This window comes from Spea bombifrons, chromosome 3, assembly GCF_027358695.1.
Source record: "Spea bombifrons isolate aSpeBom1 chromosome 3, aSpeBom1.2.pri, whole genome shotgun sequence".
NCBI lineage: Eukaryota > Metazoa > Chordata > Amphibia > Anura > Pelobatidae > Spea > Spea bombifrons.
The window spans coordinates 62,691,689-62,708,114 of record NC_071089.1 but is presented as its reverse complement, the minus strand read 5'-3'; the positions used below and the strand labels follow the sequence as shown (position 1 = coordinate 62,708,114).

General features: G+C 37.5%; 1 protein-coding gene across 1 annotated transcript in view; it reads left to right on the top strand.

Moving 5' to 3' along the window:
* Nucleotides 1-16,426, top strand: part of FIG4 (FIG4 phosphoinositide 5-phosphatase) — a 142,029-nt gene that overhangs the window by 80,905 nt on the left and 44,698 nt on the right. Inside the window, exons 16-20 of the mRNA XM_053460039.1 lie at nt 1,443-1,609; nt 5,523-5,661; nt 10,956-11,014; nt 12,840-12,987; nt 14,487-14,570. Of these exons, the coding sequence (XP_053316014.1) occupies nt 1,443-1,609; nt 5,523-5,661; nt 10,956-11,014; nt 12,840-12,987; nt 14,487-14,570 (597 nt within the window). The remainder of the gene's footprint in view (nt 1-1,442; nt 1,610-5,522; nt 5,662-10,955; nt 11,015-12,839; nt 12,988-14,486; nt 14,571-16,426) is intronic.

The window sequence follows — 16,426 nt, the reverse complement described above, 5'->3', positions numbered from 1 at the left end:
AAAATGACATGTTGGAGTTTCATCTACTCTTAACTCACCTTCCCTCCGAACTAAGCAACTGTATCAATATATACCTATAAATAATGTGCCAGGGTTATTTTTTCGTACAGTGTGTGCCTGATTAGGCTTTAAAAATAGAAAGTCTTTAATTTCCATTGTCACTAAAAGCCAGCAATTTTCTTTTTGAAAGGATTCAAATATTTTAGAAAATTCACGTGTCCTAGGGAAGGCCTACTGGTGTATTAAATCATTGCAGATTTTAATAGAGAAAATAGAAAAAAGACAAAAAAAAACTTAGCGAAGATGAGCAGTTGTTCACATGTCTATATCAGCCCCCTGCAGATATCCTTTTTTTCCAATAACGGCTCCTATTTAGTATGGCACTAGAAAACAAGGTGTAAGTTTTCCTCATTAGCAGGTTTGCTTACCGATAAGAAGCGCATGGTTTGAAGTCAAACAGTACACGTGAATGCTGCTCACCGTTACAGAAAAAGTCATTCTTTAACAGAAGTGTCTCTTAATCAGCGCTGCAAGCACCACTTTTGCCACTTTTGTGGATGGTATTGAGCACATCAGTACTTGTTTAATTTTAAAATAGTCAACCCTTTTTAACTGATGATTAACAGGGATAATTAATTTTGGGCATTGTTCAATTAGAATCCTTCTCAACTCGCACAGAGTTTAATTTGAGTGTGTTCACATGTTTATATGTTTATGTAACTCAAGAGCTTACTAACCACTGGCTCAACACAAAACAATTTGTTTCAAGGTGCATCCCTAGATGCTGTTCTTAATGTTTAACATCACCCTATAGAAATAATTGTAGGTCTCTACGTAATAGAAGGTAATATTGGCTCTTTAGTTTAGTCTCAAATTGTGACTTTTTGTGTACATTGCATTAACTGTATGGTTACAGTTTAATTCGATTTTCAGTGCTGTGAAGTAGGATAAAAATGTAATCATTTTTAAATAAATTCTAAGGTAATAAAGTTGTATATGATGCCACCAATTCAGTTTATTTTTTGGTGCACATGGTCCTTCTCAGAATACCTGAGTACCTTACAGCAGTGCTCCTCACCCCTCTCAAGACACACCTAACAGACCAGGATTTAGGTATTACTTAGGTGTTTAAGGTGTTTTTGTTTTTTAATTTTGCAACACCTTAGACACACCTGAGTAATACCTAAAGCCTTGAGGACAGGCTTGAGGAGCACTGCTTTACAGGTCTGGCTTCCTGGAGCCCCCCCCCCCACACCTGCTCTTTATAGGAGGCATGAAGGATCACTTCAGACAGGACCATCAATTGGACTGGCGCATGAGAAAAAAAGAATGAAACAAGGGTACAATGAATATGGCTTCTTGACACTTTAAAAATAAAATAATCACTGTACTTATTAATTTAAGGTATTTGCTGAAAATAAAAATGTTCTATTCTTTACCAGACTGTTTGAAGAATTATATGAGGATCATGGCGATACTTTGTCTCTTCAGTATGGAGGCTCTCAGCTTGTCCACAGAGTCAAGACCTACAGGAAGATTGCTCCCTGGACGCAACACTCTAAAGACATCATGCAGACCCTATCTAGATATTATAGTAATGCTTTTTCAGGTAAGCATATGTCTATTATCTCAGATATTAGCATCCATTAGGTAAAGATAAAAGTCCCTTACTTTTATCTCTAAATCAATTACTCTGAAAAACAAAACACTATTGATAACTGTAATAAATCAACTTACTTTTTCTAAAAAAATTGTTGTTGAAAGTTCCCCTTTAAATAATATTAGAACTTAATTAGTTGTATATTAAGTTGTATTCCTTATCTACTTATATGGGTCTAGCAGTCTGTGCACAAGAAAGACCTTGACTGACCTTCAGTGTTATTTATTTGATAGATCTGCATACCTCACCATTTAGGGCTGAAACTAATGATTATTTTCATAATTGATTTGTTTGATTTTGTTTTATTAATTGGATTAAAAAAATATGCCTGGGGATCAGTGAAGTTGATGATGGGAACTGGGGACTCAGTCAGACCGTAGGGTGTGAGGGAGTTTATTTAATTTGCAGACCGAAGGGTGGGAGGGGATAAATGAGGGGATAAGAGAGACACTTGGTACCGGATCAGACTGAAGGCTGGGAGGCAGTGACGGGGAGTTTCTTTTGTTTGCAGACCGGAGGGTGATAGGGGGTTAATGAGGGGAATAGGGAGTTAATGATGGGAACTGGGGACCAGATCAGACAGAAGGGTGAGAGTGAGGCTGCGTTTTGGCGTTTTTTCTGGTGTTTTTTTCTGGCGTTTTAGCCTTTCTGTGGAAATTGCATTTTTTCCAGCCTTTACAAGTTAGAAGTTTCACCCAGCTAAAAGGGATTAGGATAAATGGCAAGTATCTGCCCCCTCCTGATGTCATTTCCTTGGTAGAGTTCTACTTAAACGCCCCGGCGGACCCTTTTTTCTCTTTTCTGTGGTTTGTAAGGCATGCTTTATTCCGAATATCTGCTCCTCTAGGAAGATTGGCCCCAAATGATGGTGCAAATTGCAAGGGATACTCACTAGTGGAATAAGCTTGGACACATCAAAGACAATTCTGGGTGCCATGCTGCTAATAAATTACAAAGAAACAGCACACAGTGTACAAGCAGATAAAAGTTGTACCACAGTACTGGGAAAATGGCAGCTCTTCCTCTTCCTGGGTCCTGCCCCTTTTTTGTAACTGTGGAAAAAAAACGCCAGAGTGTCAACATGCTGCGATTTTGAAAAACTGCCGAAGATCCCCAAAAAGCAGTAAAACGCCAAAGAGGACTGAAAAAACGCCAAACAGAAAAACGCCAAGTGGATATGGAATTGTGCGATTTCCTATTGAAGAACAGCTAACATCTGGCCGCAGCGTTTTTCCACTAATAAAATGCTGTGTGGCTGAATTGGTGTTATTATGGGCGTTTTTGCAAAAAATACCCAAGTGGAAACCAAGGAAATGACATCAGGAGGGGGCATATATTTGCCATTTATCCTAATCCCTTTTAGCTGGGTGAAACTTCTAAGTTGTAAAGGCTGGAAAAAATGCCTAAGGTCAAAAAAGCAATTTTCACAGAAAGGCTAAAACGCCAGAAAAAACTCCAGAAAAAACTCCAGAAAAAACGCCAAAACGCAGGAAAATGCAGTGACAGTTTTCCTGCCGTTTTTCATCAAGAAAATAACTTGTGGAAACCTAGCCAGAGAGAGAGAGACTAGTGACCAGATCAGACCAAAGGGTGGGAGGGAGTTAATAAATACCTTACATCAGCCTACAGTCTGGAGACGTCTTCTCCACACAGCTCTGAAGTAACAGTGGTGCGTGCTGTACCCAGACCAACTAGTCGAATGACCAACTAATCGATAATGAAAATTGCTGACAACTAGTCCCGCTGCTGCAAAAAGAGCTGCCCTCTTGAGCAATAGACAAGGCAATATATTAGTGGTGAACATTGATAATATAAGAGGAATTGTGGATATCTAACTAGACTCACCGATACAACATACTGCATAGGAAATAAATGTAAAACCTTGTTAAGCTCCAATAGAACAGAGATATTCTGGAGTAGCAAAGTAAGAACACAACAACAGCACTATAAATCAACAAAATGCATGGAGGACTTGTGTCAGATAGATGTGGCGTTAGGCAACAATGATTAAAAACTAGGTTAATTAATTCTACAAGCATACCCTACATCCACCTGAAGAACAATAACCGACTTCCTCCATGGATATTTTGTCTCCACTTTGTGCGCAGTTTGTTTTGTACACCTGAAATTAAATTAACATATGGATGCTAACACACTTATTGCACTGTGTTTGAACTTAAAGAGCACCTGGCAGAAATTAGATGGCCAGTCAGGGCCTGATCATAGCATATGATATATAAGAGCAAACATGTCATCTGAGATAATGTGTTCATTAGTTTATGAATATTTATTCTTTTTTATAAATTTATTACCCTTAAATTGACTGGCTTATGGCCCCTAATAATCTTGAACAGCCCCTGCGAAAAAAAATGTATTATCTAAAATAGAAGATAATCTACTTTGTGCTTGCAGAGTTACCAGCAAGTGTATTGATTTTCCTATTTTTCCCTTGGTTAATCCATGGTTAAGGTCCTCCGCTTGACCATTCAATCCTTCTAGAACTTATTTGTCTGTGCTGGATGACTGTGCAGGCTCAAGGCAGACATAAGGACCCTCCTCTAGGGGGTTCCTATGCATAGATTCTTTATGTTAGCTTTCTCATACCTACATGTCGGAGCGACGTCAGCCTGTCGTAGTTACGTGAAAAAAGCTTTGTGGTCATGTGATCACATGCTCTGATTAAAATGCTGCTGAATGCATGTGTCACCCGCACAACACCTAATAAAGTACAGCTTATAATTGTTAGGAGAAACACCTATACATAAATATTTTTGCCTGTGAGGAAGCCATAGCCACAGGTGAAACGCTTCAGGTAGTGTAATATACCAATATATGTGTGTATGTATATATAATATATATATATATATATATAAAATATAACATATAACATTTTTAAGGCATATGCTGAGCAAAACAAGCTATAATCCAAAGTGCATTTTTGATGTGTACCATATTCCTAATGACTTTTTAAAGAATTAGAATTACAGAATTGTGAATTTTAACTATTAAACTGTTTATTGGATTTTTAAATGAAATTATATCTATCACTTTCTACGGATATTTAGAACCTATTAAGGACTGTCCAAAGCAAAACCTCCTTAATACACCATAGCCATGAGATCAAAACTTTAGAACTCTATTTTATGTTAGCACTACTTTTCCTGGAATCAGTAGGTGGTAAGATATCCATTTTATGTTTCAATAAAACAATCATGTAGTTTGTTCTTTTAAAGATTACAAAGTAATTTTTCTCATTTCACTGTAATGCTCACTATGGAAACATCCTGAGGATGTAAATTGGGCTCAAAGATGACATGGTGAAAATATCCTATATTGATTTGTTTAATGAAATGTCCAGCAGCCTGCTGTACCTGCTAGGTCCACAGCTTCCATTTTCATTACTGTGATGAAAACTCTAAACTGTGTCTTATTCATTTTGTTAAACAAACATGTGAGGTTCCTAAAATAGTAACCAAAGTATGATTCTATAAGTTGGTTGTGTATTATTAAACTATGACTTTTATAATATTCAGTTGCTTCTGTAACAAAAAGTTTTTAATAATTATAAAATAAGTTAAAATAAATTTTCTGATTTTTTTTTTATATATTTATTAAATGGAATATAATTTGTAATAGATGAACACCCTGGATGGTCTCTATTATGACCTGAATGGAATGGATATTGTTTGTTTCCTTATTATACTTCTAAGGGTTAACATTTTGTAACTTTTTCTTTAAATTATATTTAGCAGTTGTTTATTGCTACACGATGCAAGTGTTAATTAGAAGTATTAAAGTTAGCAAAGCAGGTGATTTGGGCTTAAAACATATACATAATCAATGTGCTTGTGCTTTCCCCCAGATGCAGACAGACAGGACGCCATTAATCTGTTCCTGGGTGTCTTCCATCCTGTAGAAGGCAAACCTCATCTTTGGGAACTACCCACCGACTTCTACCTGCATCACAAGAACACAATGAAGCTCCCTTATGCAAAGAGAAGGTAGTGGTGATATCTCTTTTTCATTACAGTTTACCCAGTGCCAATTTTGTTTCTGGATAGGAAATATAATTGTGTACCAAAATGTTATTTTTTGTAATAGAAAAAAGCTTTATTATAAATAGTAAAGTTGCTGGGTTATTTTGGGCTGTTCCATTAAGAACTATTACCAGGCAGCATTAAATACATTATAAATAAATCTATGCATTTAACGTCTTGGGGAACCAATTGAGTAAAATGTTTTGTAAATATATTGAAAATGTTCCAAAATGGTGAACACTGCCAGTTAATTTTAAATAATAAAATATCCATCCTAATTATTGAGTTTAGGTGTTTCAGACACACCCATTGCTAACAGGGGAATAAAATCAAGCACATAGGCAACCATCTCCATAGACAAACATTGGCAGTAGAATGGGTCATACTGAACAGCTCAGTGACTTTAAACATTATAGAATGCCACCTTTGCCACAAGTACGTTAAGAAAAATGTCTGCCCTGCAAGATCTGACAGGCTCGAGTGGTGTAAAGTACACCCACGCTGGACTCTGAAGCGATGTAAACGTGTTCTCCGGGGAGATTAACCACATTTCACTATCTGGAAGTCAGATGGATGAAATTGGGTTTGGCAGATGCCAGGAGAACGCTACCTACCGGAATGCATAGTGCCTATTGTAAAATTTGGTGAACGGGGAATAATGGTCTGGGGCTATTTTTCAGGGTTTAGACTTGGCCCCTTAGTTTCATTGGAAGTTAGTGTTAATGTTACAGAATACAAAGACACTTTAGATAATTATATGCTTCCAACTTTTCCAAAATTATTGCTTGACCTCACAAATGTTCTTTTGGCTAAATGGGCCAAAATTACCACAGACGCACTCCACAATGATAGTGAAGGCTATTATAGCTGCAAGGGGAGGGGCAACTCCATGTTAATGCCCATGGTTTTGGGATGGGATGTCCAACAATCTCAAGTGTCCACATACTTTTGGTCATACAGTGACTGGATGGACAGCAATAAATCCTCCTGGAAATCTTTAGAGCGCCAGCACTAAAGCTGCCTGGCAGTAGGTTGACTGTAAGCCAAGGAGCTCGGGACAGGACTGAGATCGCTGTGCATTTACAAAGGGAAAGAAAACATTAATTTAAAGGGGACAATCAACTATCATATGCATTAAAAGTGTGTATGATCACTGGAGTGTCCTAAAATTGTGCTACAATGACCAATAGTATTGCATAGTTTGTTCTACAGCATTAGGATAAAATAGTATGGTAAAACCACCTCATTAATTATATTCAAATTCCAAAGCCAGATCATCACTGTATTTTCTTTGGCTATAGTTGCCTTGAAATATTCGAATGCCAGAATTTTCAGAAAAAAAAGCAAAACAAGACATTTGCACAATACTCTTCATTAGCATCATTCAGAAACCTAAAATAACAAAAGTATTCATTAATAGATATATTGTATGCTCCATTTCACAAATCATATCAAGGCCTATATACAACGTGACATTATTATAATTTATGACAATCCATTTGACGAGTGGGTTTAATTTCCAGGAAAATAAGAGTCAACCCAAATAATAAAGCTTGATTAATCCTCGGTCTAACTAATGAATGGAGATGAGTTCTTTATATACACAGGAAGGTTACTTCAGAGAATGCATTCTCCCTGGGGTATACTGATTAGGAGCTAGACCTTCTCAGCCTACTCCAACAATTAACTCTATATTAAGGTCATGCTGACATCTTGCATATCACTAGGTTCATTATCCATCACATCTGGTACTTTAAATTAAATATTCTAATAAAAAGGTTTGATTGTTTTGATTGCAATAGTGGATACAGTGTTTGTAAATTTAGCTAGTACTTGTTAAGCAGCAATATACTTGATTTATGAATGAAACTGTCTCTGTACATAAATTGTGTGAGCTACCATCTTGTGACAAGAGAAAGGAGGATTTTATTTACTTTAATAAAGTAAACTGATTTGTAATTTAGCCAGGTAGGCATGAGTCTGAGCAGTTTCCTGTGTTCCTGATCTCTATGGATATACACTATATGGACAAAAATATTGGGACACCTGTCCATTACACCAACAGGGACGTTTCTGACAGTAAAGTTTTTCCACACCAAACTCATCCAACCATGTCTTTATGGACCTTGCTTTGTGCACTGGAGCAAGTCATGCTGGAATAGAAAATGGGCCTTCCCCATACTGATCACACAAGGTTGGAAGCATAGCATTGTCCAAAATGTCTTGGTATGCTGAAGCATTAAGCTTTCCCATCACTGGAAGTAAGGAGACCAAACCCCTGAAAAACAGCCCCAGACCATTATCCCTCCTCCACCAAAGTTTACAGCAGGCACTATGCAGTCAGGCAGGTAACATTCCCTTGGCATCCACCAAACCCAGACTCGCCCGTCAGACTGCCAAACAGAGAAGTGTGATTCGCCCTGCTTCAGGGTCCGGTGGCGGCATGCGATCCAACGCTTGGCTTTGTACTTATGATGTAAAGGTTTGCATGCAGCTGCCCAGCCATGAAACCCATTCCATAAAGCTCCCACCACACAGTTTTTGTGCTGATATTAATGACAGTGGAAGTTTGGAACTCTTCAGCTATGAAATCAGCAAAGTGTTGGCCACTTTTACGAACCACTCATGCCATCACTCGATAACTCCGTTCTGTGACTGTAGATGGTCTTCCGCTTCGTGGTTGCTGCTGTTTGTTAATGCTTCCACTTTCCAATAATACCACTTACAGTTGGCTGTGGAATATCTAGCAGGGATGAAATTTTACAAACTGAGTTTTTGCAAAGGTGGCATCCTATCACAGTACAATGCTAGAATTTACTGAGCTCTTCAGAACATCCCAATTTTTCACAAATGTCTGTAAATGCAGAGTATATGGCTAGGTGCTTGATTTTATACACCTGTGGCAATGGGTCGGATTGAAACACCTGAATTCAATAATTAAGATGTCCCCATACAGTATAGGTATGTAGAAGTTCAAATACATTAAATGCATTTGATAAACAGGGGTCCAGCTCAGGCAGCAAACAAGAACAGATGCTGTTGTTTAATACAATTCATACACGTATGTAACCTGTATCCATAAACTGCTCAATACATTAGACAGAGGTATGGTTGGTTGGACTTCATCAGCCAGCTGCAGAAACCCATTATATGCCTGGATAGTTTTAACTTCACATCCTTTCCATTTATTTGTTTCTGCCTTGTGGTTTGTTGATTAGAAGGAGGGGGACATCAAGTGTTAATTAGTTGTGTGAAACTGGTCCAGAACAGCAGTATAGTATTACACTGCCCATAGGCAACTGTCCATAACCCATCTGCGACCACTGTCTGATGCAAAGACCCTGCACAGTTAAAAACATAGCATGTATGAAGTATGAATAAAGATCAAGGTAAGAACGTAATGCTTGAGTGCCTTTGTTATGGAACTCCTGCATCAGTGCACCTCTGTTACTGATCCTTTAACTCTACATTCCAGCAGTCTGAGGATTGGATTTAATTACCTGTCTAATTTTTGTTAACAATGGTGGAGAGTGCATGATTTGAGATCTACCTCAACTAGTTCAAATATGCAGTCACAAATTCTAGCTAAAAACTATACATTCCTGGGTTATTCAATGGAAAGCACAAAACATTAACTCAAATGAATATGTCATTGAATTAGGAGGGACTATTTGTACTACCACACAACATTTACAGTCACCATAATAATTGCTTCTTATGCAATCATAAATTGGAATATTCTTGCTGATTGGGCTATTCCATTGGTTTCTATGACAATAGATGTTATATTAAATTGTTGCAGGAAATTACTTTATACCTAACCCCAGTACCATCGGGCTCCACACACCATGTTAACATGCACGCTCCACCAGCGCATGATCTAAGTTTTTTATTTTAAACAAATGATATCTAAATTATCAAAGAAGAGGCAGTTTGAAAAATGATCTTGACAGCTGTCAAATCACTGTAATGCTGCTAACCTACTTCCTCTACCTGGTCTAAATAAGCTAATTAAATGACACTCTTATTTATTATATTTGAGATTATGCTCTCAATATTATTCTCAGATTCTCAACAGTTTCATTGTCATCATCAGTCTCATTATCTTGTAAGCTGTCATTCCTCTGCACCTCTACAATTCTATTTATTACGTTTTGTTAAATTCCATGCCATTGTGCCTACTCGCTGTGCCTCATTCTTTCATTCTTTCATCTGGATTTGGTTTGTTTATGTAATGTATCACATTTAAGAGGGGATAGGAATGCCATTTATTTTCGATAAGCAATAAAACTGTTTTTATGAAACATATGACCCATCATTCTGGAATATTGTCCCTGTAATAATTGCTGTTTTAAGTGTTAAACCAGATGATACAGGAAACCTTCTTATTTATCCCAAAACAAAAGGGGTAGGGGTAACGTCTAGTAACATTTCTGGCTTCCTACGATAGATCACAGTTATAGCCAATTTCAGTTCATTTTTGTCTCATGGGGGCTTAAATCCTACTTATATCTTAAATCAGGTAATGTGGTATAATTTCTTTAGCTCAAGGATACACAGGTTACAGGGATAGCCCAAACAAGGATACACATGATTGTCAGGTTTCTGCCCTTTTAGCACTGGAGTTGTGCAATCCTGCCTAAGCACAACAGATTTTCAAATCACAGATCTTCTTTTAAGCCTTATATCATCCCATAAAATGTAACTTGAAGTGAGTAAAAGTCTTATGTTCATTTGCTGATCAGAGTGAAATGTTTTTGAATGTGTATTCTTTTGAGCCATACAGTATACATACTTGAATACTAATGTATTTAAAGAGACATCAATCTATCCTTGAAAGAAGTCATTTTTATTTTGCAAATGCCATTACAGTTTTAAAATACAAAATATTAATGCTAATCATTGATGGGAATTCCAGATGGGAGCTTCATAACGTGAGTGATATTTTTCACCTGCTCCTCCAGCGAGAAGTACTTTTTTCCACATAAAAGCACTAGATTTAGTCTTTTTAGGATTCCTTCAGTTGATCTTGGGCAAAACCAAGCTGCTTTTTGCCAACAGTATCACTGTATAGGTGCAACCAGTGGAGTTTGCAGAATAACGGAAAGAATAAAAAGAAAGAAAACTGTTTTCTTTTAATACATGGTTCTAACCCATCTAACTTTCCATCCGCTATGCTACCATTCGTGAACGAGAAACTGTGTGAGACGTCACGCGGTACAGCCAAGCTCAACACAATGACTTCTGTTTTGTTTTAGCTATACATTTTGGTGGACTCCTGGGGTACTGGAGCATTTACCACTTCCTCTTGATGAGGGTGAGTATGTTTATAATATATGTAATAGTATATAGTTATAGTAAGATGTTTCTGCCGAGGATATGTACAATGATTCATTTTGAGATATGAGAGTGATGAATGACCCATCTAAAAATCAGGCTTTTGCAGAAAAGATTGGACACATTAGTTCAGCTGCAATTGCTAACAATTAAAAAGCACATGCGCATTTAGAGGATGTGTAGCTAAATCCCTGCCCAGTGATTCTACACGGCCCCTTTAATTAGATCAAAGCAAGCCAGCAAAGTTTCAGTAATGAATTAATAAGCCATAAATGCATACAGACCATCATAGAGTTAGTCCATTTATAATGCATAGAGATTGTGTAGAGATTAATGTGCTGAGGCTGTAGTAAAATGTAAGTCTTATTTTTTTCAAACAGTGGTACAGCCAAGCTCAACAAAAAACCCATCCTCATGAAATTACCGTACTTACATAAACACTAATAATGCTTGGGAAGTATCCAATGGTTACATTAACATGCATTTATTACTTCTCTTATGAAAACAATGGCCTAGTACTAGAGTGTTTACATTTTTGATGTGAAATGATTGCTTTATATAAAAGTAGAACTGGCTTCTGGAGGTGATTATCTGCCATTGAATGGAACATTTATCCAAACTACGACTTAAATAAAGATAAAACCCCATATCACATACATAGAGTTAAAACATAACATGGAATGTGACAGCTGGAAGCATTATTAACCCCTTAATGACAAAGCCCGTACATGTACTGGCTCAAAATGCATTGTTTTCAATGGGTTTAGGGACCGCCCATTGTCCTTAAGGGGTTAAACTATCAAATAATAGTTGTTTAGTTATGTAACGAGATTACACTGCATGGTAGGGCAGCACTCCTTCTTTTGATAGGATACCTCAGTAAAATCTACAGTGTGGTGTTAAACAAAAATGATTTGGGGGAGATTCATGGAAATGTAGTTGGAAGTTTAACACATTTATCTCCATTTAAAAATGTTTGCAAGATTGTCATGTAGTGTTTTCCCTACTGCATACAGGTATCACGGACTGTGAGGTCATAGATGCCTTACTCTGCTGTAAACTCTCCCTACCCACATTTTAAAAATGTACAAAAAAATGTAATGTTTAGCTGAGAGTGATAAGAGCTGCTTGTCCTGCACTATATTGTATACTATGACCTTTATAGTCTGTGTGTGCAGTCTACATTCATGTACAACCACTATTGGATGAATTTACTAAGCTGGGGCTTATCAGAAAATTCCTCAGCGTAACTTATCTTTTACTATTTTGTTGGTTATTACCATAAACTAGGTATCAATAAATAACTTGTCCTAAAAGGATTGACTTGGCCTCTGAGGGAAAATTATGCTAAAAGCAGTAATGATCAATGACTAATGTTAGACTGGACTTTTGTTTGCGATTACATGTCTCATGCCAATTAACTTCACAACCTTTTTACACTTACACCTGTATTCAGCGCAGATTGAACCTCCACACCAGATTTACAAATGCACTCAGCTTTTTGTTTACCTGTCTGAGGTGTAAGCAGCTGTTCAGCCATACGTGTTTGTTTATGTGGGTGGGAATGCTTTAAACATCTAATTGCTTTCTGGTATTTCTCCATCTAAGGCTTCCAATTGCCACCGAAAGTGACGAATAACTTTACAGTAAGGAATTCTCAATCAACTGTGACGAGTAGTTAAAATAGCTTTTTTCACCAGTATATGCCTAAGCATTATGTGAGAGGGTTCTAATAACAAGAGAATACAGCTCTGAGCCTTAAATAATGTAATTTTCATATTTTACTTCCAATATTTTCATTATAGTGCCTCATGCTGAAAACCGAAAAAAAATGACCATCCAAAAGTTCAACAGATGTGACGAGGAGACCAACATCTTCAACGAGTTCTTTCGACCTTATGAACTGAGTGGTTTTGATGACACTTTTTGCCTTGCAATGACAAATTCATCAAGGTACCACTTCTGGACTATGTAGAGTAAAATTAGTAATACCGTATTTGCCCGAAAATAGGCCGCACTCCCCCCCCCCACTTTAAGTCTTTAAAGTGGGGGTGCAGTCTATAATCTGGGTTTAGCGCAGGGATGCGCAATTCGCATCGCCCGACGCCCGGGACATGCAGTTCCGGGCGCTGGGTGGGTGTTTTTTTTTCTTTTTCATTTAGCAGCGCTGCAGGGTACCTGGATGCTTCTCTCTGGCAACCGGAGATATTTTTTTCTCTTATTTATATATTTTTTTAAAAAATATATATTTAATTTTTTTGTATTTATTTTTTGTATTTTTTTAGATTTTTTTTTTTTTTAAATGGTTAGAGGTCCTCTTAGGTACTTCTTGAACATGTTATTAATGCCAGGGATGTCACAATGACATCACTTAGCTCTCTTTATTGTTTTTTATTATTATTATTTATTGTATCATTTGAGTGATTCTTTTTTTAAATCTTTCGCTCCTCCCTACGATCCCCCTGCACCGATCACACTGTGATCTCTATGCAAGTCCCCACAGACTTGCATAGAGATCACAGCGTCCGTGCCTCATCGGATGACCTTCCGGGTGACGTCAGCAGTGACGCGACCCGCAAGGGAATGCCCGATCGCGCAATCTGTTACAGTTACCGGCTTTCGATGCTGGCTTCTGCTGTCAGGGGGGAGTCCAGGCTGTCAAACGAGTTGCAGGGATGTGTCCCTGCCGCTGCAAGAAGTGTAGGATGTACCAGTACGTCCATAGGGGATTCTTGGGATGTGTACGTCCATATGGGAATGAAGGGGTTAAACATGTTTTTTTATAGTATGACACGAAAACAATAACATAAAATGAATAAATTAATACATTTTTAATAATTTTCATAATTTGTATAACTTTACATCAACTTTAAGTTCTATTAGAAAAGCGAATTGATATATCTCAGTTTGATATATGAATGGCCAGGATTTCTATCTGGACATATTCTTTGCTTATGGGAAGGTCCATGTTCTGTGTATTCACAGTCAAATCAACCAACTCTTCTCTCCGATCTGAAAGATGGCATCCATGGGAAAGATAATTGACCGTTGTTTCTTTGAGCTCTGATTTTTTTCCTTCATAGGCCATCCATGAAGGCTTCTACAAAGGATAACAATTTCTTCCCAATCCATCAACAATACAGCTGATGCAACTTAAGCTGGTTAGAATCCTTTTCGGGAAGGCTGTCCCTGGTAACCAATTGGTTATCTGTATCTCTGTATTTCTATAGGTGTAGTCCTTTTCTTTGCATTGCTTCACTTTCTAGTCAATAGAGGTTTAGGCATTCAGAAGAACGTGAGGATGCCTGATGTTTTGTTGGCTTATCACAACTACCCACCTCTAGTTCCCATAATTTGAACACTGGTTTGAACTCATAGCTGCAAATTATGTTTTATTTTCTTTCCTGAAACATATTCAATGTTAAACAGTGGTATTTTTCCCTTTTTTTCAGAGACTTTATGCCAAAAAATATTGGCATTGATCCAAGCCCATTTACAGTTCGGAAGCCAGAGGAAACTGGAAAGTCAGTTCTAGGGTAAGAGTTTGGCAGATTTTAGTGACATCAGTAAGAAAACCTAAAAAACAGATACTGTTTGTTGTGAGTAGCCTACTGATAAAACAATTTACATAAGTCTGCAGTCCATTCACAAAACTTACTTGATGTAAATAGTTTGTAGATACTTGCCTATTAACATCTGCATGACAATAAGGAGGATACAATGGGCATGCTATTTATGTTCTATGATGCACCTTGTATTACTGATCAATAGTTTGATTTATTAAAATATATACTTTTATCTGACACCTGGTTTATTGAATGGATTTTTCACTTTAGTGCAATGTTTCAAGCTAAACATTTTTGGAAGCTTCTTATGAAATCTGCTGTTTTGCTGTTTCTATAAAAGCATTTCTAGTAATTTGAGCCACCTACGACACAACTTCTTTGATCTATCTATCTATCTATCTATCTATCTATCTATCTATCTATCTATCTATCTATCTATCTATCTATCTATATACACACAAATGCATACATTCATATTATACCACACACATACATACATAGACCAAACATGCTGTGAGTATCCCTCTTGTTGCAGAAGTGCTCTTTATAGATAATCACATAAAGTTTATGTTAAATTTTGGTTTATGCTATTGTCAGTATTTTATCATACTGGCTGGATAATAAGCCAAACTAAAGACCTCTATTAAATATCATATGATTTATTTCATTGTGTTTAAACATCTTCAACTCATTATATAGATTGTGTATTCATTTTTAAGTTCTATTAGTTTTATACCTTTGCTTTAAATTCCTTGGTGCCTCCAAAAGCTGCTAACCACCTTGACCTTTTTGAATTACACTATATCAGGGGTGTCCAAACTGCGGCCCTCCAGCTGCTGCAGGACTACATCTCCCATCCTCCTCAGCCAGCCCCTTAGCTGAAAGAGCATTATGGGAGATGTAGTCCTGTAGCAGCTGGAGGGCCGCAGTTTGGACACCCATGCACTATATGATAAAAAGTATGCTGACACCCCTCTTAATTATTGAATATATACAGGTGTATAAAATCCAGCACATAGGCCGTGTTGAAGAGCTCAGTGACTTTAAATGTGGCAAAAGGTGGCACAATGCTACCTTTTCTGCAAGTCATTTCATGAAATTTGTGCTCTGCTACATCTACTGCGGTCCATTATAAGTGCTATTATTGTCAAGTGAAAGCGTCTACGAGTAACAACAGCTCAGCCACGAACCGGTAGACCACACACAGATCTGGGCTGCCAAGTGCTGAAGTGTGAAAAAATCGCCTGCACCTCCCAGAATTCCTGTACACCTATACATAATTCCAAACTGCTTCTAGAAGCAACATCAGCACAAGCATTGTACGTTGGGAGCTTCATGAAATGAGTTTCCTTGGCTGAGCAGCTGCACATAAACTAAAGATGACTATGCACAATAAAGTGTCAACTGGAGTGTTGTAAAGCACATCTCCACTGGACTCTGGAGCAGTGGAAACATATTCTCTGAATTGATGAATCACACTTCATTATTTGGCAGTCTGATGAGCAGCATACAAAGACATTTTAGACAACTTTGTGGCACCAGTTTGGAGAAGGCTTTGGGATGATTGAAACTTCATTTGCAAGCCAGGCCTGTTGTCCAACATCATTGTGTGACCTCACAAATGCTCTTTTGGCTGCATGTGCACAAATTCTCAAAGGCACACTTGTGGGAAGACTTACCAGAAGAGTGGGGGCTTATAGCTGGAACTCAATATTAATGCCCATGGTTTTGGAATAGGATGTCCAATAAGCTCATATAGGTGTGATGCTCAGGTGTCCACATATGTTTGGTCACATAGTGTTAGCTGTTCAATTCATTGCCTGAAA